We start from the raw sequence: 24,876 nt of genomic DNA, 5'->3' as shown, positions 1-24,876 counted from the left end.
CAAAAGCAGCATCATTTCATTTTTATCTCACTGAATTGCAGTAAAAGAGTGATTGTCTTGTGCTACAGTTTTGGAAATACTGGCATTCTGTGCATAAGACACTATATAAATTAATAGGAATTCTGTAAAAAAGAAAATATAAAAATTGATAGGCCCCTTGCCTGCCATTATATATTAAACACAAAAATCTAATGAGGTCATGAATAAATTAATGCACTTACAAAAAGCAGTTCACCTGATAACAGAGCAATGTTAGAATTATTTAACTTCACAGGCCATTTGAAGCTATCCATAAAATATATAACCAACAACAGTAATAATGTGATAAAGTAAATTTTTTTACACTACTACAACTCATCCATTTCAATTTCTTGACCAAAAGCGTATCACTAAACATAGACATAGAAACGCTTTCTGTATGTACATCCACAGACCTACTGCAGACACAGACTCAAAAACCCATTCACACACACACACACACACACACACACACAATAATTCATTTTAGAACTAAAAAAAAAAAAAATAACACCCCAAACTAATCACGTTTTACATAGAATACAGAAGCATTGCATTATGATGAGGACAATTACACAATTTTTAAACAGTGAGCGATAGAAGCAAACTAATTTAAGGGAGAAGTTGCAGACAGAAAATGTTATATTTGAAACCTGCATTTATTTCCTTTTATACACATTTGGGTTTTTGTAGATGTGTAATAAATTGTTTCATATACCTTAATTTGCTAAATCAGCGAAAAACATTGACCACTGCTTATTAGATTGTATAACTTGGTTGCTGACAGAGAGATTGGTGATTGTTAAGTGAGCTGTGAAGTCATTGTTCATTCCCTTTATGACATTTTACATCTGCAACATGAAACTCAGAATCTTTGTCTTAAAGGTCCAATATATAATATATGTACTGTAATAAATCCAAAAATGACCCCAATGCGTCATCAGATATTAGGGAAACATGCTGAGTTGAAATACTATCTTTTCTAACATCAATGCTAATGCCAGTATTTTTTCCTTATGAAATTTCCGTTCCGTGACGGAATTTCTGTTTGTGTTTTGGCCTGCGTGTATGTAAATCAGGAGGACTGTGAGTTTGTAATGTGTTTAGCGATTGTTGCCGTAATTCTAAGACAATAAAGTGTGTTCGGTCTGTTCCTACCGTAGCTAATTCTAAGCCTAGGAAGTGTGTCTGTTCAGCGGGTGGAGAGGACAGCGAGGTTGTTGTGTTTTTAGCAGTTCCTACCGTAATTCTAAGCCAAAAAAGTTTGTCTGTCAGTTGGGTACAGAGCTCCGCGTGAGCACGGGCTTCTATATAGCCAGCATCTAACGTTAGCTACTCCGCTGTGCTGTGTTGTAATGTCCTATGTGAAACAAGCGTCTCGCTTGTACTGCTGTAACGATTTTAAACACTAGCTGTCAGTATTACATATTGCACCTTTAACTTTGGTCCTCATTTCAGCATTAGAGTAGGCAGCCGTTTTTTAGCCTTTTGGTCAATGGTTGGGCTCCTGCAAGATCTCAAAGGTCAGCTGCGTGATGTGCCGCCATGCTTGTTGGATGTGTCTTGAGTCAGTTGTGCGTGCGCAGATGGCGAAACGCAGGACAAAGCGGCCAGAGAGCTGGCAAGGCACCAGGTGGATCTCTCTGCTCTTGGTGATCCTTTTAAGCAAGAGCTCGTTCAACCTATTGGAGCCCTGACAGGAAGGAAGGAAGACATAAAGCTCATGTTGTTTGGATTTACAATAGCCAGGATTGTTGTCTTGCCTATGCTAGTGTTCAGCAATTAGCAGGTTATTCTAGAATAATCATACCATGACTTTTAAGTAGGGATACTGGTTTTTAAAGGTTGTTACTGATACCGATTATTAGTAGTTAATGAAACCGATGGCCGATATTTGAAAGTCAAAATTAAGATTTTGGAATGTTACAAACTCCAACACAAAACTTTTTTAAAAACGCTTTAAGCAATTATTTAATAAATTAGAAACTTTTAATATAATATACAGTAAAAGATAGTCATATAGTGTTGTGGGCGGGACATTAAGTCAGACTCAGTGGTGAGTGAAACCGAATTAGAGGGACAGACAGAGCTGTAGCAGAGCCAAAGTAGCACACTTTTTAACTAATTAACTTTATCGGTTATCAGGCAAATAAAACGCTGATACAGATAATCTGCAAACCGCCCAAAAATGGACAGGGCCTAAAATCGGTCTATCCCTACTTTTAAGACAATTGCATTTACATAGATTAAAATAAAGTGAGATCTTATATATCACATCACTTGCAAAAACAAGCTACTGTAATATGTAAACCTTACCCGTTGTTTCATAACTCACCTGTAGCTAAGATTCACAAGCCTATTTAGCCATTTGAATTATATGTAATGTGTTTAAGAAAGACTGAGCCAGTACAATATGGAAATTCAGTGTATGTCACCTTCTGAGTCACCATATTTAATATTTTTATTTATTAATATAACTTCTAGGCCTCGGTTGTCCTCTGCCAATGAAAACAACCATTGAACAAAGAACTTTTACAATTAACTTCTGCTGTGGCAGTCAAAGCTCTTGTCTCAGATATGTGGGTACATCTCTACTGTGAACCATCTACAGTGGGTATGAAATTGGTTTTACAGGGTAATGAAATTTCGTAAATGATCACACTGGATTTATGACGTTATCGTAGGTTTATAATGTTGGATGTTACCTTGAGTCTGAAGCAGACCAGTCCCATGATGACCTCGGCACAGATCTCAAACCTCTTGTCTGCTCGTACCAGACTCTCAAACTCTTTGGCCAGGCCCACGTGCTGTAAAGAGAAGACATACAGTAGATTATAATGTGCTATGACTCATGCACTGTTTGTAAAATGTACCCAATGATATACGTTTGCATGTAGATAAAAGTACACTTGCGTTGCTCTTAATGTCCACGTTTTAATTAGTATGCAGAGATCTGAGAATTAGAGAAACTGCATAGTAAATGTAACGAGCAAGTGAAAGGGAAAAGGGTTATCAATGCAATTAATGCAATTAATAAGTATAGTACAGTATATATACAGTGTAACAGAGCATTTACTAGAAAAAATTTACATTTCTGTTGCTTGACCATTTCATATTACCTCTGCAAGAAAACAGCAACTCTACTAAAGGCTGTCATTTCTATGACTTTCACAAGATGGCAGTGCTGTATCTATACATGGCACAGTGCTTTCAGCCATATACTGTACATCACAGGACTGTTCCCACTGATTCAGTCTGTACCTCTCGATGTAACCCCTTACTATGAACTCAGTAACCATGAAATAGTCTGTATCACAATCTTGCTCACAGGAAATGTCATTGCACTCCTTTTTAAAATTACTTTTCAAATGGCAATGTATGATCAAACATACTCCAACAACCTCATTTATCTGCTTATGATCAAAGAGATGGGGAAACTGTAAACACACAATTATATGGACCAACTTCAACTCCACTTTTCCTGTCTTTCTAATGAAGCCGAACACTGGCCTAAATGAACAACTGGTTGACCACCACTTTGTTTCCTCATTCCCAGCCAGTAATTTACCATCACTTAGATCACCATCAATATAATATAATGACCTCATTGTCTGTTTGCCTAATTACTGTATGCTAGGTAGGACTCCCATTCCACATGCCTTTGTCATTAAAATGCTTAATTTTACAACTTATTTTTCTCATGGGAGGATAATTTGTTAGTGTTTAAAAAGAAAAAAAAGACAAAGTAGAATTTAAATGTGTTTTCCTCTGCTGGGAAAGAAGTTCACACATGCTGCATTTCCATTAAATATTGTCTGACAAGATTTAGCTACAATGGACCAAAACCACAACTCAAGCTGTTCTATCTAATCTAGAGCAGGGGTTTTCAAACTTTTTGTGTATGTGGACCACTATTTGTAATCAAAAATGTTCACAGACCACCTCATAATACACATAATAAAATATGTCTACACACAGTCCTACCTGAATTAATCCACACCTCTTAGTAGATCTACTAGCACTAAAACTATAACTGGTCATCGCATCAGTACAGGCTTGTTAAAAGAAAAGTTTAAAGAAAAGAAAGTAGGCCTATTATTATTTTAATTTCCAGTTAGTTTCTTGATCTCTCGTTTCTGAAATGTTTTGCAGATGTGCTGTTAAGTGGACAATTTCACATAGCCTACTTTTTGAGGACTTGTAAAACTCTGAAGATTAATAATCCCCTAAATTCGCCAAAGGTTTTGAAATTTCTTATTACTGTATAGATTTAATACTTCATTGCTATGGAAATAAGCCTGTTGTTCAAATGAACCTGATTATGCCCGCTCGGGCGCTTGAGTAAATAAATAAATTAAGCCGTTGTGTGCCGTTTACTAGGCCTTATTCATTAGGGCCCGAGCGCCAGTGGTGGATCTAGAAAATTTTACATGAGGTGGCAAGGGGTAGCGAGAGATCTTGGCAGGGTGGCAGGGGAAGACGGTACATGGGAACCCACATATGTAAACACACTGCTATGCCCTACTATGCCACGCAACACCCTGCTACGCCCTGAACTGCTACAACTATTATTTCTAGTCATAGTTACATTATCTTTGTTGTTACTATAATTGCCACCGTTCATCATACCAACTGGTATAATTATTATGAATCTTAATTCTCTCTATCTGTATCCGTCTGTGTGGGAAACCGGCAAGCTTTGAACATGTGTTGTCATCATGGCAAGTTCAGATGGAGGCATGACCAGATACTTGTCGAGCTGGCTGCAGGCCTGGAGGAAGAGAGAAAGAAGACCCACAACAGCACAAGGACGACAGCACCCTGTTTTGATCAGGTTTGTTAGAGCAGGGGAGAGCTCTAGCGGGACATCAACTGGCACAGGAATCTTGACATCTGCTACGTGAGAGTTGACCTCAGGAGACAGCTCAAGTTTCCAGAGGAGATCACTACCTCAACTCTCAGACCAGACATAGTTCTGTGGTCCAGAGCAACAAAACAAGTGGTGCTGCTTGAACTGACTGGAGATGACGATAGAAGAGGCCCATGAGAGAAAGCTTGGGAAGTACCAACCACTCACCCAACAGTCCCAACTGCCAACAGGTGGGAAGGTGGGCATGGAACTTGCCAGTGGAAATAGGCTGCCAAGGATTTCCTGGGCAGTCACTTTGGAGCGCCATGTCCAGACTTGGAATAAGAGGTCCCAGCAAGAGACGGCTCGTGGCGAATATCACAAGACGAGCAGAGACAGCATTGAGATGGCTGTGGCTGAAGCGCTGCGAGCGATGGAACAACCCACCGGGTAGGGAGGGAACATAAAAGAGCACTGGCTGTGGAGCCCAAGGGGCCGAGGGGGCTGCCCCAGAATGCTGGGGCTAGCTGTTAAGCCCTCTGGAAGTGTTGTGGGTTAATTGACGAAACACTGTTGAAGGAGGGTACCAACCTGATGACCCGAAGAAAGCACCTTAGGCCCACACCACAAAGCTCAGTTGGTTGGACTTGTAAAACACAAGTGTTGGCCACCACCTGAAATAGGCGGCTGGGACTTCACCCAGCCATTGAGGTGAGAGCGATGATCCCATCGTATTTCAGACATTGATGTAGCCTGGGATTATTAATGTGTTTTGTTCTCCACTTTTGGAATAATTGTCAAACTTAATTATCTTGATGAAATAATAACTATATGAGTGATAACAATGATAAAACATAACTCAGCAACAGCCCAACATTACACTGTGGACTTACTTATGAAAAACAAAAAATAAATAATGTATATCATAGTGCATGGCACAGCTTAAATACACAACATAAATGTGTACTTAAGATAAACGTAAGCAGTGGTGGAAGAAGTACTGAGACATTTCATTTAAGTAAAAGTAGCAGTACCACAAGTATGTTTTTACAAGTAAAAGTCATGCGTTCAAAATATTACTCAAGAAAAAATACAAAAGTATTAGCAATACAATTGTTTTGTTATAAATAAGCTGTTAAAAGTAAGAAGTTAATTTGCCTCTAGTCTTAATGAGTTCTCTATTTACGGTGCTGTCACTTTAAGACTCTCAGCTGGTAACCGCTATGTCGCGTGAGCCGTAGTTAGGAAAGAAACAAACGCTACAAACAAACGGTTCAGTGATTTATGGTTGTAGTGTAGCAAGCCAACTACAGTTACATTTGCCTACATTTATGTCTAGAGTAGCATTGTTGGTATGTATTCATTCACTGTTTTTAAATAATTACATAGGTTCATAGATCATTAGTTTAATGTCAGTGTTATTTTGTGTTAAGGTTATATTAGAAATGTCCGTGATCGGTGGCGTTGGTGCTGTGACTAACGTTGCATGGTTGCTAGGCAACTATAAGTCATAGGAAGGCTACACTCGTATGAATGAGTATGAATGAACGTAATATTGTTTACATGTAAAAATGTCTTCGTACAGCATGATCACACTCACTATCAGTTTAATAGTCATGAATTATATGGTGTAACGGTAGAAAGGAAATATTTGAATTGATGAAATTACATTCTGAACATTAGGCTATATTGTATGTTAAAAGCTAGCATAGAATTGATTAGTCTGTCTTTGTATGTTGCAGTTTCACACTTTCCTTGCAACATCATTAAACCTGTGGACGTGGGAACGACTGTCTTCAGAGTCTTGATATTAGGAGAGAGTTTAGCTGGCTGTCAGTGTATAGAGCAATACTGAAGACGGCACAACAATATACTTAAAGTACAAAATGTAAAAGTACTCATTATGCAGAATGTCCCATTTTAGAACAATGTCTATTTATATTATTGGATTATAATTAGTGGAAGCATTAATGTGTACATCATTTTAATGTAGGCCATATGCTATGCGTGTGATGTGATCATGACAACATTCTTTGCCTCTGGCCCTATACACATTTAATAAAAACACAGTAGGCCTACTCCTAGTTAAAAATAAAAAAGTTGTTTATGGGTATTTACTGGTAAAATGAAGGTTAAAAAACTATTATTTTATATTTTATTTTGCTTTTCCACGGACCACCTGCAGTACCCTCACTGACCACTAATGGTCCGCGGACCACAGTTTGGGAAGTACAGTAGTAGAGTATAGTGTGTCATGGGTTGTGGCTGAAGGGATTGCTGCTGCTTCTGCCACTTCATTTAAAATGAAAAACAGGCTGATTTGATTGACAGAGCAGACTGGAGGCAGGAAGAGGAATATGAGGGGGAGAAGGGGGTAAAGCATGGAGAAAGAAACAGAAAGGGGAAAAGGATGGGCTTTGGAGGAGAAATGTAGGAAATCATTGCTATAAAAAGAAGATGCAGACCAGACATATGACTGACAGGATATGCTGATGAAGGCAAAGATGAGGGCAGTGAAGGCACTTTAGTGATAAGGAGGATTAGGTGGGGTGAGGCGGGGGAGGGAGGAAGGGGATGCCATTTACCATAAAGACCAGGCATATGTGATCATCAGAAGTGTGTGTTTTTTTCCCAGTGATATTGCTAATAGCAAATGAGGTGATTTTTTTAATGGCTAACACACATTTTATAGAATAATTCTTCATTTTCCCAAAACTGTAAACATAAAACCAACGCCTCACTCTTCTCTGGACAAACATCAGACTTTTAACACAAAATGAAACACTGTACTGCTATATACATTTAACTTTGTCTTTTAATGTGTCATTAAGACCATTGCATGCCTACAAACACCACTTAAAGCCATTATGCATGAATCAACACTACGTATAAACTGAATTTACTGAAATCTATCAGAGTGAACTGATTTTAATTTCAGCCAGGAATATAAGGGCAGAGATACATAGTGGATTGTTCAGTTGGTCTCCTACCTTGCGTATATAGGCCTGCAGGCCTTGTATTCCATACATACGGAAGACAAACCACATCTTTAGTGAGCGGAATCTTCTTCCGAGTGGAATCCCCCAATGCTGTGGGACATAGGAGGAAGAGAGTAGGAGAGTGGTTATAGCTTTAACCTCTGCAAGTTTGAAGCTAACTGAGATTTTTATATATTTTTTTGTAAATTGTAGGAAATTAATAATAATGATTAATCTTACCCGATAATCTGTGACCATACCTGTTAAAAGAAAAAACAGTTCAGGAATCAGTCAATCACATACTAATAGTGTACATTGTTAATGCAGGTTTTTCAAGCTATTTTATGGTCACCGTGCCTTCTCGTCATTAAATTCTAATAAAATTTCATACAATTACAAAAATTGTTACTGATTGTAAAACAACAGACTAAAGAGAGAACAACAACTTGCACCGATCAAATTGAATCAACAAAGCTCTAAAATTGAACATTATTAGCTTCAGAAAATGATCTATTGTAAAGCTGTTGTATTTGGGATTGCCTTCCACTGTCCAGGTGTTGCTGCCACTGCGCCCACCCACCCCCATCAGTCCACACAGACCACTGCCTACAGATAGCTCATCTCCACAGAATGGAGGCCAGTGTTAGCTAGTGCTAATAACCACTAATTAGATTGAAGAGCCCAGATTGTGTGAGCGAAAGGCTTTTGTAAGGTGCCTCAGTGTGGTGGGAGGTAGCTGTTTGTCTTTTCTCTCTGTCTGCTGGTCTGTCAGACAAATTATAGGGCAGTTCTGAGCTCATCTGCAAGCTACAGGAGCATGTACACCAGCACACACAGACATTGAATCATATTATGGGATTTTTGTCAAGTAAAGTCTGATTAATTTTCTTTTGGATGATAGATTTTATGTTAATGGTGTGTATTAATTAAATTAGGTCACAGATACAGTAAATCATCTCTCTCTCTCTCTCTCTCTCTCTCTCTCTCTCTCTCTCTCTCTCTCCCCCCCCCCCAATTAGGTCATATTTTGACTCACTGTGAGAAAAACACAACATTTCAGACTTCCCAGTATTCATGATGAAGATTGGACTATAGTGCATGTATAGCCTTCTTAACAACCAAATGCAGTTCCATCCGCCATACAACATTGTCAACTGTACATTGAGACTGTAGCTAGTCCTTTGAGATTTGGAAAGCTGCCCAGAGAAGTTCTCGCTAAGTGTCCTATTCGGTGCTTTCATAATGCAGTAAACACCCCCATGAATCTCTGCCGTAGCCCAGGAAGACTTTGCTATTCAGATATCACAATTTGATCAATGATTGATAATAGTGTTTGCTCTGTCTTCTCCCATCTCTCTCTTTCTCTCTCTCACACACACGCACTAGCCCTAACTCTTGTTGACCTTACAACTGTAAAACCAAGTTTTAACACTCACAAAGGTCCTCCCTCTCAAGGTCTAAAGCTCACAAACATAGATGCACATAAGCACTCACACACACACACACACCTGTCTGGCCGTCACACAGCCATCTTCATGTCTGTAATTATCTAGTTTAGGCTACACTACACTTCATTTTAAGCCGTTGGTGCAATGCTTCAGCAGTTGAATCAAAAATTGAATGGATTTTTGGCTAAAATGGGCACACTAACCACCTTCCTCACAATGTGTAACAGTAAACAAGTTTCCAACTGCAGACCCCAGGTTCCATCCAACCCAATCTGTGATCATTGATTCAAATCACTTTAATAGAAATGACTCTTTACCTGACTCCTGGTTTTCGTGTTTCAGGTAGAGTGGGTCCATCTTAAAGGCTCCAATGAGGTCCTCTCTCTTCTTCACCCTGTTGATAGGTGTTGAAAAACAAATCTTCACACCAAATATTACCATACAATTTAATGATGCAAAAAAATCTTTTAGAATCATATGTTATGTAATTTGTCATTGAAAATGGTGGTTTTTGCTTTGTCAAACATGATTATAGTCCTTTTAATATATATTTGACACATTATACAGTATGTTTAGTACTAGTTTAGTGTCCCCCATGTATTTTACATTTGACATGTATGTCATAAAATACTACACTGTAATACACTACACTAATAATAATTAGTATGTTGTACTGCACAAGACAGTGTAGCATATTCTGTAGTGTATTAAATCTCTATGAAAATGTGTCACAAGTAGGTTGGATAAAAGCTGTTACTAAATTGTAACCATACACTGTGAAATATATTAAAATTTTTTTTTGGATAAAGTAACTCACACAGTAACAGTTATGCATGTGCCAGACAACTATAACATAAAGATATCTCAATGGCAACAGGTATCACGTCCATAGTGACTAGCAATGTACATCACTCAACTGATGTACATTGCTGGGATAAAGCCTGACATTCCCTTCCTCTATCTCTGCTATTTATTTAGCAAGGGCACCATTGCTGCATCTGGGGGTTAGCGCCGCCCAGGTCAGTTATTAGTTTAAAGAAATACAAACAAGCCCGAGTGTTTTTTCCTTTATCCCAGAATAGATAACCGGTGTAGCCAGACCATACTCCAGTGCTGTGGAGATTGTTCTGGCAATGCAAGACTAGTAGTGAGTGATAGACTGAGCCAGAGGTGACGGAAAATGGTTTAAGAACACCTGTTGAGGTTTGAAACACCTCCGTTTCCATCTTATACAGAGCATGTCTCGTTTTGTTTGCTGCTGACAGAAGGGGCAGATGGGAGGCGTAGTTCTATTTTTAATGTGCAAATGATTTAGGTGTAGATGGATATCAGTTTTAAATGGATTTCTCATTGTTACCTTATGGGACCATGAGTCATTCTGAGGTAAATTAGTAAATAATCTGACAAATCACAAAAGACAGAAGGAGCTAGAAGCTGAAAAAAAAAATAATTAATAACTCTCCTTTTGTTAAAACAGGTCTTTGTGTCCCACAGTATATAGACATACAAAACGTACCACATTGTAGAGCAGTCAAAGTTGATTAAAAGCCATTTGTGTGGGTTGAAGTTGAAAGAGTCTGCAAACTTTAAAAGAAACAAGAAAAAAATAGTAATGAAGGAAGGAATAACAAAAATGAACACAAAACATTCATGATTTCATTAAAGATCAGTGAGGTCTGCATATACTGCTGCATATTTTGGGAAGATCTAAGCCCAAAAGAAAATGAAAAAGAATTAGTCATATGCCGTGTGTTGGCCAAAACACACCATAATACATATTTATTTACCATTACTGACACAGAGACAACCTTTTTACCAACAGTTTATCTGGACTGAAGCAGGCACAATTTATTTGAAATGCAAAAGAGGAACATCCAGCCAACAGCTGGCAGAGCACAAGGAAAATAACCCTTTCCTGGCAGGGTGTATTCAAAGAGAAACAAACCTTTCCTAATCTCTTCTCATCTGATTGTGGGCTCTCTTTTTTAATATCCTTTTCTCTACCTCCACAAATGCAATAACACAGCATAGAGAGACAATGTGAGTCAGACTCCTGGCTGACAGTTGCCATGCTGACTGATTCAAAGGGGGCTGGCTGCCTGCTCGCCCATCACTCATACAGTATCCTAGCAACCAACCCTCCAGCAGGGCTGTACTCTCATCCAAAAAGACTGGGTTCCCTCATAATGTCCTCGTCCATTCATTTCTATTGACCTAGTAATGCTTTAAAGTTATATACTATGACTGCATTAAGTTTGTGGAGTTAATGAGTAATCCCCTCTCCACTTCCTTAAAGATGGACCCTGAATATAAAATTCCCATTGCATCAAAAAATACTAGAAAATGTCAATTTGATTAGGAGAGGAAAATGTGTTACTATACATATCAAATAGCAATTTTTAGAGTTGGTCCTTTTACAGTCAGTTCTGTTTTCTCTGTTACCCCACCAACATTGTTTGAACTTGTGTCTAATAAACAGTGATATATAAAGGTCTAACACTGCCTCAGGAAATTGCTCTGTCCTTATCTCTGCGTCTCTGCACAGCTCAGGGAGCAACAGCTGCCTCGGCAGCCTCAAAAGGCAGATTGATGCTCCTGCCCTAATGCCGATTGTTCGGCCTATTACTCATTCTTGCGTGCTTCCTCCTTGACATTACCGTTATGCCATTTTCAAACAAACAAAGCAGCTGGATATAATCAGTATGCAGTTAATGTTTCCTTTCATAGATGCTATGAGAGATATTTCACAACCAACTGAATAGAAATAGGTTCTCTTGTCATTCATCAGCAACATGTATCTATGCAGGCGGATGCACACTTCAAGTTTTTGACCACCATGATCAAGCTTAAAATCCTACCATGTCAACACGTTGTCACCAAAATACCTATTGTGTTATGTGTGAACATGAATGCTTGCGTATTTTAACGCACCTCAATGCCATTCAACAAAGGCCTAAATTCTGGACAGATGAATGCACTCCCTGCATACGCTGCATCAATATGCATCCATATGTTTTCCTTATTACCTGGAACAGAGAAAAAGCAGAGAGGTTATAAACATCTGCAAAATAATTAGTTTTGTCAATCAAGATTTAATAATGGTATAAAACTATGCATGACTTTCAAACACAGATTCATAACACATTCATCTATTAATTGGAAGTTCTTTATTTTTTGGGTATTTAATGTTTTAAGCCCCCAAAGTCGCCTTCCAGGCAGCGTGGCAATGGTTATGTTTAGGGTTAAGGTTAGGGTTAGCTGCCTGGAAGGTGACGTTGGAGGCTTAAAACACCATTGAGCGTTTAATTGAGGGTCGTTACTACTGAATTCTGGATATTTGGAAAACTGAATGCATCATTTTTGTTTGTTTCTCAATCACACACACTCAAGCGGAAAACTTGGTTGCAGGACATAGGAGTTTCTTACATACATCCTAACTCCCTCTTGATCTGGATTTCCTTTCCAAACAACCTGCTCCTACTTAGGTCAAAGTGTGTTGTTGTAGAGCTAATACAGCTGATAGGGCTTTACAATCCTTTCCCTGTTGTAAAACAAAATAAAAATAAAGTGTTTGCTGACGCAACAGTTGACTCACATATGGGCCCCAGCTCAGTGATATGATCAAAGGCACATGATGCCGTGGTGCCAAGGGTCGCACAAAACTGAAAAACACAAGCAGACAAATCACTAACACCCTGAGGTACTTTGTTACCTGTGCCATTTTCTATTTTCACTGTCACAACAATATCACCAGTTATATTAATAAGTTTGTATAATAAAATACAAATTCACAGTAATTGCAGCTACTGTAACATATTGCTTTAATACAAGCAGACACAGACATACATTCTTTTGTATTTAAAATTTGATCTGGATATCACTTTCAATACACACAGATGATTCAGAAATGCTGGACCATTCAGCCTCCTGAATATTGTTCACTGATAGTGATCTGTGGGTCCAGCTGAGACGGGGATTATTGTCCTTAACCAAATAGACATACATTAGGTTCAGCACAAACAATGTTATCCTTCTGCAGGAGCCTCAGGGCGTGCACAGCGGCATCACACACATATGGTTGTAGCTGTCAACTTAGTGAGCAGCTGTGTAGGTGGTTGTATTTACATGTGAAGCAAAAGCAATCCAATGACAGATGCGTGTAACTCAATGGAAAAATCAACAATATCTAAGGTGGGACATGTATGTGTCTAACTATGTGTTTTAGCTCTGCTATGGATGGATGGAGGGAGGGAGGGATGGATGGATGCTGATTGTTCTTACATAGAAAGGGATAAGTCCAGCTGCTTTGTCCTCTTCCAGCATCTTCTTAAACATGTCCCCACCGACAGCATAGTTTTTGTCTGTTGGAACCTTCTTCATCATCACTCCTCCAATCAGAGAAGCACGCTCCACTGAGCAATGAGCCTCAGGAGGAAAGATGTTCAACATTTGTGAGAAACGCAATGTAAGCACATTTTTAGATCACAGGGCTAAATCACCTCCAGCTTTTGTTAAGAAGATAAACCTTAACTGCTAATTTCATATTCATGGATACTGAATGATTTTATATGGTGAAATTATTATTATCATTTAGGATGGGATTGCGTTCATGTCAAACCTTATCAAAGGGTAAACCATAAAATGTAAGTATTCAAAGTCAAAAACATTTTTAAAATTACAGTCAGGACTTTCAGTCAACTAAAAAGCTACACTTTTATTACAATTACTGCTGGAAGATAAGAGCTTGCACCAACCTCAGAGCTTCGATGATATATTTCTGATTATCTACAATAGAATACTATGCAAAAAGAAATTCAAACACACTTTAGACATGTACATCGGGATATATTAGAATGGTGTTCTTCGGTAAAAACGCAACAAACTGCTCTCCCTGTAAAGGTCTGTGTGGCCCTCAGGCAACTCCCTAACCCAATCACAGAGTCAGTCTGTTATTAAACCTGATCAGAGCAGCTGCCTAGCTGACCCTCTGTCTCATTAAATCACTGAAAATCGATTACAGTGGGGAGAACAAGTATTTGATACACTGCCGATTTTGCAGGTTTTCCCACTTACAAAGCATGTAGAAGTCTGTAATTTTTATCATAGGTACTCTTCAACTGTGAGTGACGGAATCTAAAACAAAAATCCAGAAAATAACATTGTATGATTTTTAAGTCATTAATTTGCATTTTATTGCATGACATAAGTATCTGATACATCAGAAAAGCAGAACTTAATATTTGGTACAGAAACCTTTGTTTGCAATTACAGAGATCATACGTTTCCTGTAGTTCTTGACCAGGTTTGCACACACTGCAGCAGGGATTTTGGCCCACTCCTCCATACAGACCTTCTCCAGATCCTTCAGGTTTCGGGGCTGTCGCTGGGCAATACGGACTTTCAGCTCCCTCCAAAGATTTTCTATTGGGTTCAGGTCTGGAGACTGGATAGGCCACTCCAGGATCTTGAGATGCTTCTTACAGAGCCACTCCTTAGTTGCCCTGGCTGTGCGTTTCGGGTCGTTGTCATGCTGGAAGACCCAGCCACGACCCATCTTCAATGCTCTTACTGAGGGAAGGAGGTTGTTGGCCAAGATCTCGCGATACATGGCCTCATCCATCCTCCCCTCAATACGGTGCAGTCGTCCTGTCACCTTTGCAGAAAAGCATCCCCAAAGAATGATGTTTCCACCTCAATGCTTCATGGTTGGGATGGTGTTCTTGGGGTTGTACTCATCCTTCTTCTTCCTCCAAACACGGCGAGTGGAGTTTAGACCAAAAAGCTCTATTTTTGTCTCATCAGACCACATGACCTTCTCCCATTTCTCCTCTGGATCATCCAGATGGTCATTGGCAAACTTCAGACGGGCCTCGAGAAATCGAGGAAGAGATAGAGTGACCCTGCCCGGAGGATGCCCGGGGCCCCCATCTGGAGCCAGGCCCAGATGGAGGGCCCGTCAGCGAGCGCCTGGTGGCCGGGTTCGCCACGGAGCCCGGCAGGGCACAGCCCGAAAAAGCTAAGTGGCACCTCTCTCTCCATCCCATGGGCCCACCACCTGTGGGAGAAACCGCTGGGGTCGGGTGCGCTGCCACATGGGTGGCGGTGAAGGTCAGGTGCCTCGACTGACCAGACCCGGGCAGCAGAGGCTGGCTCTGGGGACGTGGAATGTTACCTCTCTGTGGGGGAAGGAGCCAGAACTTGTGCGGGAGGTGGAGCGCTACCAGTTGGATCTGGTGGGGCTTACCTCTACGCACAGTCTCGGTTCTGGAACCATACTCCTGGATAGGGGTTGGACTCTTTTCTTCTCCGAAGTTGCCCAGGGTGTGTGGCGCCGGGCAGGTGTGGGGATACTCACAAGCCCCCGGCTGAGCGCCGCTACGTTGGAGTTTACCCCGGTGGACGAGAGGGTCACCTCCCTATGCCTGCGGGTTGTGGGGAGGGGGGGGAGGACTCTGACTATAAGTGCATATGCACCAAACAAGAGTTCGGAGTATTCGGCATTCTTGGAGACTTTGAATGGAGTCCTGTATGGGGCTCCAGGGTTCTGCTGGGGGACTTCAACGCGCACGTGGGTAATGAACAGCCTCCCTGATCTAAACCAGAGTGGTAGTCATGGATTGTCTATCTATAACAAACACCATGTTCGAACATAGGGATGCTCATAAGTGTACCTGGTACCAGAGCACCCTAGGCCGAAGGTCAATGATCGATTTTATAATCGTTTCATCTGATCTGAGGCCGTATGTTTTGGACACTCGGGTGAAGAGAGGGGCGGAGCTGTCAACCGATCACCATCTGGTGGTGAGTTGGGTCAGGGGGTGGGGGAAGACTCTGGACAGACCTGGTAAGCCCAAACGGGTAGTGCGGGTAAATTGGGAATGTCTGGAAGAGGCCCCTGTCCGACAGACTTTCAACTCACACCTCCAGCGGAGCTTTTCGTGCATCCCTGTGGAGGCTGGGGGCATTGAATCTGAGTGGACAATGTTCAAAGTTTCCATTGCTGAAGCTGCGGCGGGGAGCTGTGGTCTTAGGGTTTTAGGTGCCTCAAGGGGCGGTAACCCTCAAACACCGTGGTGGTCACCGGTGGTCAGGGAAGCCGTCCGACTGAAGAAGGAGTCTTTCCGGGATATGTTATCCCGGAGGACTCCGGAGGCAGTTGCAAGGTACCAAAAGGCCCGAAGGGCTGCAGCCTCTGCCGTGAAAGAGGCAAAGCAGCGGGTGTGGGAGAAGTTCGGAGAAGACATGGAGAAGGACTTTCGGTCGGCACCAAGGTGCTTCTGGAAAACCGTTCGCCACCTCAAGAGGGGGAAGCGGGGAACCATCCAAGCTGTGTACAGTAAGGATGGGGTAATAGGGCGGTGGAAGGAGCACTTTGAGGAACTCCAAAATCCGACTAATATGCCCTCTATGGTAGAGGCAGAGCTGGAGGATGATGGGGGATTGTCGTCAGTTTCCCTGGTGGAAGTCGCTGAGGTAGTTAAACAACTCCACAGTGCCAAAGCCCCAGGGATTGATGAGATCCGTCCAGAAATGCTTAAAGCTCTGGGTGTGGAGGGGTTGTCTTGGTTGACACGCCACTTCAACATTACGTGGAAGTCTGGGACCGTGTCTAAGGAGTGGCAGACCGGGGTGGTAGTTCCCCTGTTTAAAAAGGGGGACCAGAGGGTGTGTGCCAATTACAGGGGTATCACACTTCTCAGCCTCCCTTGGTAAAGTCTACTCCAAGGTGCTGGAAAGGAGCGTTCGGCCGACAGTCAAACCTCGGGTTGAAGAGGAAAAATGCGGATTCCGTCCTGGTCGTGGAACAACGGACCAGATCTTTACTCTCGCAAGGATCCTGGAGGGAGCCTGGGAGTATGCCCAACCGGTCTACATGTGCTTTGTGGATCTGGAGAAGGCGAATGACCGGGTCCCCCGGGAGATACTGTGGGAGGTGCTGCGGGAGTATGGGGTGAGGGGGTCCCTTCTCAGGGCCATCCAGTCTCTGTACGACCAAAGCGAGAGCTGTGTCCGGGTTCTCGGCAGTAAGTCAGACTCGTTTCAGGTGAGGGTTGGCCTCCGCCAGGGCTGTGCTTTGTCACCAATCCTGTTTGTAGTATTTATGGACAGGATATCGAGGCATAGTCGGGGTGGAGAGGGGTTGCAGTTCGGTGGGGTTTGGATCTCATCGCTGCTTTTTGCAGATGATGTGGTCCTGATGGCATCATCGGCCTGTGACCTTCAGCACTCACTGGATCGGTTCGCAGCCGAGTGTGAAGTGGATGGGATGAGGATCAGCACCTCTAAATCGGAGGCCATGGTTCTCAGCAGGAAACCGATGGAGTGCCTTCTCCAGGTAGGGAATGAGTCCTTACCCCAAGTGAAGGAGTTCAAGTACCTTGGGGTCTTGTTCGCGAGTGAGGGGACAATGGAGCGGGAGATTGGTCGGAAAATCTGAGCAGCGGGTGCGGTATTACATTCAATTTATCACACCGTTGTGACAAAAAGAGAGCCGAGCCAGAAGGCAAAGCTCTCAATCTATCGGTCAGTTTTTGTTCCTACCCTCACCTATGGTCATGAAGGCTGGGTCATGACCGAAAGAACAAGATCCAGGGTACAAGCGGCCGAAATGGGTTTCCTCAGGAGGGTAGGTGGCGTCTCCCTTAGAGATAGGGTGAGAAGCTTAGTCATCCGTGAGGAGCTCGGAGTAGAGCCGCTGCTCCTTCGCGTCGAAAGGAGCCAGTTGAGGTGGTTCGGGCATCTGGTAAGGATGCCCCCTGGGCACCTCCCTAGGGAGGTGTTCCAGGCACGGCCAGCTGGGAGGAGGCCTCGGGGAAGACCCAGGACTAGGTGGAGGGATTATATCTCCAACCTGGCCTGGGAACGCCTTGGGATCCCCCAGTCAGAGCTGGTTAATGTGGCTCGGGAAAGGGAAGTTTGGGGTCCCCTGCTGGAGCTGCTACCCCCGTGACCCGATACCGGATAAGCGGACGAAGATGGATGGATGGAGACGGGCCTGGACATGTGCTGGCTTGAGCAGGGGGACCTTGCGTGCGCTGCAGGATTTTAATCCATGATGGCATAGTGTGTTACTAATGGTTTTCTTCGAGACTGTGGTCCCAGCTCTCTTCAGGTCATTGACCAGGTCCTGCCGTGTAGTTCTGGGCTGATTCCTCACCTTCCTCATGATCATTGATGCCCCACGAGGTGAGATCTTGCATGGAGCCCCAGACCGAGGGAGATTGACTGTCATCTTGAACTTATTCCATTTTCTAATAACTGCGCCAACAGTTGTTGCCTTCTCACCAAGCTGCTTGCCTATTGTCCTGTAGCCCATCCCAGCCTTGTGCAGGTCTAAAACTTTATCCCTGATGTCCTTACACAGCTCTCTGGTCTTGAACATTGTGGAGAGGTTGGAGTCTGTTTGATTGAGTGTGTGGACAGGTGAGTGTGTGGACAGGTGTCTTTTATACAGGTAACAAGTTCAAACAGGTGCAGTTAATACAGGTAATGAGTGGAGAACAGGAGAGATTCTTAAAGAAAAACTAACAGGTCTGTGAGAGCCGGAATTCTTACTGGTTGGTAGGTGATCAAATACTTATGTCATGCAATAAAATGCAAATTAATTATTTAAAAATCATACAATGTGATTTTCTGGATTTTTGTTTTAGATTCCGTCTCTCACAGTTGAAGTGTACCTATGATAAAAATTACAGACCTCTACATGCTTTGTAAGTAGGAAAACCTGCAAAATCGGCAGTGTATCAAATACTTGTTCTCCCCACTGTACACTGTATCTGAGGTAACCTTTAATGATCTGAGTTTACATGGACAACTTGTTGAGTGAGACCGTTTACACAATTCAACATATTTGCAGATATAAATCTTGCCTGGGTAACTTGGCAAGCAGTAAGGTTTAATGAAAAACATTGATGAATGCCTTTTTTAAACAAAATAATTTAGTAATATCTAAAAAATAGTAAATAATAAAATTGTAGGTGTAAAGTCAGAAACGTGGGTCAATTTTAGGAATCAGAGTTAGCTTGTACATTAAACAGGACATATATAAATTTGGAAATGTCTTATATGCTTACTTGCTCTGAGGTGTATGCCACCAGTTTGGAGAGGATTTCAGCCTCTGATTTTTCCTGGTTGGAGGCCTGAACCCGTCGGACTGCTTTACAGCGGGCAGCGAGCAGGGTCACCAGGGTTGCCTCGCTGGCTGTGCTCTGTTGGAGAATTAGAGGGAACTTGTCAAGCAATGCATCTCCACTGTTGTGGATTTAAATCAAACTTAAATGTTGCCTGTACTTACAAAAGCAAAAATCAAATAGATATTTGAATCTTTCATAGTAAGCATGAAAGATTAAGCAGCCTTGACTTGTTGCAGTGGGCTGTTGTTTTGTGTTGCCAGGGTTCGGGAACAGTTGTTTCAGCTACTGACAATTTCTTGGTTAATAAAGCTGGGACTGCTGCAGCCAAAATTATCTTGTGAGCAACTTAATCTAGGCGTGAATCAAACCATGATTCAGTAACTGCATGGTTTATTCTTGCTTAAAAAATATCCGGAAACTAATTTTTGTGGTTTGATGTTGGTGTTTACAGAAGAACTGCTGTGGTTTTCTGGCTTTAGGACCTGAATCACAATTTCCATTATGGTGGATTTAGCCAATCAGTCAGGAAGGGGTCATGTTGATTTTTCAGCAAAGAGCAGAACTTGTCAAACATCTGTTGGTTGGCCAAAAGCCATTGAAATAGTGTGGTTGCGACTGACTGCTGTTGTCGAAATAACAAACAAGTCATATATCATAGACAGGATTCTGGATTTATCTTTTACTATAAACCACGTGTGAAACTCAAGGCCCGAAGGCCAAATCCGGACCCTCGCAGATTTTAATCTGGCCAGCGTTTTGCTTTAGGTTCACAGTACATTTTGACCCACCAAGTTTTTGATGCCTTTTCCGGCGTTTAGGCGCATATTTATGACGTTTTTTGACTCTTTTTTTAGACAATTTTGTTGCTTTTTCAACGTTTTTGGCGCTTTTTTCTATGAAGGCTAAGAACTTTTTTGTTGACTTTTTGGGGGCTTTATGAGACCCAAACTATAAGTGAAAAAGCTATATGAGACATGCAATAATACAGTAGAAATATTTGACTTTTTCTCTTAAATAAAAGCATGTCAATAAACTATACATGTCTGGCCCTTGATGCGATTCTCATTTTCCGGTCTGGCCCTTAGTCAAATTGAGCTTGACACCCCTGCTATAAACAGAATATAGTGTAAATACAACTGTTATGTTAATGTACGTGTAAACATTATGTTGTTGTTGATTGTGTGATCTTTATCTTTATGGCGGCATGGTGGCTCAGTGGTTAGCACTGTCGCCTCACAGAGTACTAAGATTCGATCCCCGGTCAGGATCCCATTGTTCACATGGGTATCCTCTCACCACCAAAAACATGTATGTAGTATGTGTAATGTGCATCTAGGTTGTCCCCTGACCAAAAAGGCACTTGCAAAAAGAACTAGAGTTGGTCCCTGGGCGTCCGCGGCTGCCTACTGCTTCTATGCATAGGATGTGTAAAATGAAGAGCTCAAATTTCGTTTCTCTGTGTATGCTTAGAAATGACAATAAACAAACCGTTAACTTTTAATTGCCAGGTGTAAACTTAATGGGACAATAGATTAATCAAAATTTTATTTTAGCTTTCTCTTATGAACTTTGTTGCTAGCCTATAATGTGTGTATTCCTATTGATGGATAAATACACACACACACACACACACACACACACACACACACACACACACACACGTCAATATTTTGTGCTGTTGGAAATTGCCTCTGATTTGAACGCTGTGACACCTCCACATCCTCATTAGAGAAGAAAATCACTGTTGTGAGTCATCACCCAGCCAGCCTGATACAGAGAGAATTGTTTGAGGCAACAAAATTAAGTGAAGGGTGGCTTCTAAGGTATTTGGAGGCATTGCCACAAGAAAGTCAATGAAATGTTCAAATCATTCAATCAATAAGTACAAATCACTTACCAGACAAGCAGGCTAATATAGGTTATGTCAAAACAAATGCAGACGCAGAGTAAAATGAAGCTGATTTTTAAGCGCTTAGAGATCCACGTCAGAATGGATCAATCAACCAACATACTCATCAAATCACTGTGATTAACAAGGCACTAGCTCAAAAGGAGCTGAAAAGAAATAAAAGAACAGTTTAAAAATGCCAAAACAAGGAATCTTAAGCTTCCAAAACATACCCAAGTGTACTGTCCTTACTCTGCTCATAAGGCAGTACCATGAGATGTAATTATGAGCACACATCGCCTCTGAACCTGGTAGCCTTTTATAGAAGTTTACCAGCTCTCATCCATCCTTCTACCCACCAGTAATAGTGAAGTATAGCTTGTTCTGTTTCAAATGTTCCTTTTACCAGCTGAAAAAGAAACTGCATTCTTCAGGATAAGAAGTGATGATCAACTGCTAAAGATGATACATGCATTAAAAGAGAAACTGCATGTTTGTGTCTTTAACATTTTACGTAGAAGCTACCGTAGAATTACACACTATCATTTTTATCTCTGATGATTTAGTCAATTAGACTGTAATCTTCTGTCATTTGGAATTAGTGTTAATCATAGGCAAAGTGTCTTTTTCTGCCATCTAAATCCAATGAGACTCACACAGCGGTAAAAAGGGAAAATCTAAGGTCACTAGAAGGGTGTTTTTTAAACCATCCCATGTCCCCTTTGTGTTGGTAAGGTTTATAATAATAGGCTGGCAGTGTGCTGTCACAACACTCAGCCCTGCTACAGCGAGAAGAGCCCCATTCGTTGCCATAGTGAGCTGGTAAGCTGCACTTAAAAAGGAGAGTGGCAAGACAGAAACAAAAACACGATGAGCCAGATGAGCACACACACACACACACACACACACACACACACACACACAATAGAAGAGGCATGAAATGATCTGTCATCAGAGTGCACTCTTATGCTCCACTACTCACCATCTGACAAACATACACAGACACACATATATACATATATATCTCAGCACTGTCAACTCTGTCTGCCTGTGAATGACATTAAAAGAAAATTTCCTGCCAATTTTCAGCTGGTGTGAATCAGGGAGAGAATAAGGTCACAAATCAATACTACACAATTGCTGATGAATATGGTTTCAGGCACTCAGTTGTGAGTCATGGTTCCTATGCCTATACAATTTGAGACTTTGACTTGGCTTTACACACAAACCACGGAAGAGTATAATGTGAGCAGAAGTTGGTTTTGGCTCCTTGGACTGCCTACAGGGAGGCATAAAGACACACAAAAGACATTCACCTGGATGACACCTCCTCCGTGGCCATGAGTCCCAGCTATAAAATGATCAGGCAGGTTCAGCATCTTCCCCAGCCAATCTAGCATCACTGTCTCCAGCTCTGTGCAGGCTGGGCTGGCAGCCTGAAAACACATACCCGAAATACAAACAAAAATCTCATTTGTGTTTGCATATAAATATGAAATATGTTTTTTTTTTTTTTTTTAAAAGAGTCAGATACTGAGACACAGCAAAGTGTTTGTTACCCAGGAGAATCCAATACAGCCTATGGCGCCACACAGCATGTCAGCCAACAGGGCAGGGTAAGAGGTAGCAGCTGGAAAGTAGGCAAAAAAGTATGGGCTGTGCCAGTGGGTGACCTGCAAAAACATAAAACATGAACCTACAGTACTTAATCTGAAAACAAGCTTAGTATGTCTTTAGGAACATGGGTTGAAAAAGTATTGTTTACTATATTATAGTTTTAGCAATAGTGAACAATGCTTCACACTTTCAGCAGAGGTGGTTTAGGCATTGGTGATTTAAGCCCAGAAGGCGTTTTCACTGACTTGCACTTCTGCTTTTGTGCCCCATGTGGTTTATTTCTATGTTGCATAGCATACTTTTCCTGCCAAACTCCATTTCTATGTTCATATTCCTTCACTGCAGCATCATTGTGTGTATAGTTGCATTTTAGTATTTCTTTACTAGTGGAGATAGTAATAAATGTTTGTCACTATACGTATGTTTCCTTTTTGATTGTTCGACTTAAGTCCACCTTAATAATTCTGATTAACGCCATATTTCCCCAAACTGAGCTTATTTTCTCTACACTAATCTGAATGAATTACACTGTCAGAAGAGCACAAGAGAGTCTGTGCATCTGAAACGCCTTTATGTGCATAAAAAAAAAAATCAACAAAAGTATATGCTCACCCCTGGCATTATAACCCTCTCCACATCTTTAATAATATCATCATAATTGTCAGGCTCCAGTGGGGCCTCAGTGGGAATCAGGGAACGAAGATACCCTGGTTCCACATCTGGGTAGACCGGTCGCTGTTCGATGTTCTCTAGGTAGTTGGCCACATAGTCCACCATCTCCATCCCTCTGCGTCGAAACTCTTCTGCATCCATGGTACGACTGGAAAACAGCACAGAAACACTTTCTCTCAAGCACTATGTTACTAATACTTGACTTGGTTGGATGTGACTTTATAATGACTTCTTACATAAAATGCCACCACAGAATTTAACCTTTGATCTCGCTGGTAGGAATGAGTTGATCATTGTTTTATTAAACCGCTTCATGATCCCATGAAAACAATACATTGTCAACAGAAGTTGTTTTGCCATTGGAGACATTTTGCCTCATATAATCCAATTCCACTCTGAGAACACATTTACAATGGTTGGTTACATAACACACACACACACACACACACACACACACACACACACACACACACACACACACACACACACACACACACACACCTTGATACAGTTTGTATAAACTGGCACAATTTAAATGAATGCATGAACCTGTGACCCTCTTACTAACACATTAAGCCAGTCTAATCATAGCTTAGTTTCCTTTCACTTTGTGGACTGACATGAACAGAAAAGCTTGGTAGCAAAAAGCATTTCCACATCTAAAATAAGTTTGAAAAAAATAAATTTGTGTAGACTGTTACACACTCATTCTCTCATAAAGCATTCTGCAAAATGACAATTTCAATAAGCCTCATCAACATCTACATACAACTTAATGAACGAGGGAAAGACTCAGTAACATTTTGAGCCCATTGAAAAACTGCAAAGTGCTAACCAGGAACATTCTTCTATACATTGAAGAACAAAGCTGTTGCTGTCTTACAACGATAAATTCATCAGAATGTAGAAAAAGGCGTTACAAATTATTACCATACAAATACTGGCATAATGCTTATTCAAATGACACAACATATGAACATTGCCCCTTGCTCTACACTAGTGCCTTGTCATTCAAGTGTTTTACGCTGCATGTCTCTTTTCCTTGTTGAGGAGAGCCCTTATCCTTAGCCTTATCTCAAATAGGATTAGACAGGTTTGTATGTGTGTGTGTGTGTGTGTGTGTGTGTGTGTGTGTGTGTGTGTGTGTGTGTGTGTGTTTTGTGTGTGTGAGCATGCATACTTACATTTTCAAATTAGCGCTTCAGATGGTGGATCTCCTCTTCTTCTGCGTCCACAGACAGACTGACAGGCAGGCACGTGGTGAGTGTGTTTG

At 41.5% G+C, this 24,876-nt stretch overlaps 1 protein-coding gene across 1 annotated transcript; it reads right to left on the bottom strand.

The window, feature by feature from the left end:
- Nucleotides 1–480: 480 nt before the first annotated feature.
- ddc (dopa decarboxylase) lies at nt 481–24,876 on the bottom strand. The gene is made up of 14 exons (XM_078253436.1): nt 24,788–24,876; nt 23,544–23,751; nt 22,874–22,987; nt 22,631–22,750; nt 19,367–19,501; nt 13,575–13,718; nt 12,889–12,955; nt 12,225–12,319; nt 10,810–10,877; nt 9,611–9,687; nt 8,086–8,105; nt 7,858–7,956; nt 2,724–2,825; nt 481–1,711 (listed from the first exon to the last, which is right to left on the bottom strand). Exons 2-14 carry the CDS (start codon nt 23,742–23,744, stop codon nt 1,511–1,513), a joined length of 1,443 nt encoding a protein of 480 aa, XP_078109562.1. The 5' UTR covers nt 23,745–23,751; nt 24,788–24,876; the 3' UTR covers nt 481–1,510.

Source organism: Sander vitreus, chromosome 6 (genome assembly GCF_031162955.1).
Source record: "Sander vitreus isolate 19-12246 chromosome 6, sanVit1, whole genome shotgun sequence".
In the NCBI taxonomy this organism is placed as follows: Eukaryota; Metazoa; Chordata; class Actinopteri; order Perciformes; family Percidae; genus Sander; species Sander vitreus.
The sequence above is the reverse complement of the archived record's forward strand: the minus strand, read 5'-3'. Positions and strand labels throughout refer to the sequence as shown.

What these genes read in the sequence shown, in the direction of transcription:
- ddc (XM_078253436.1), bottom strand. Translation starts at nt 23,744, where the DNA reads ATGGATGCAGAAGAGTTTCGACGCAGAGGGATGGAGATGGTGGACTAT. An exon ending in CACTGAGCTGGGGCCCATAT is followed by an intron (nt 12,320 to 12,888) that starts GTGAGTCAACTG and finishes TCTCTGTTCCAG; the next exon opens with GTAATAAGGAAAACATATGG. An exon ending in ACACGAAAACCAGGAGTCAG is followed by an intron (nt 8,106 to 9,610) that starts GTAAAGAGTCAT and finishes TTCTTTTAACAG; the next exon opens with GTATGGTCACAGATTATCGG.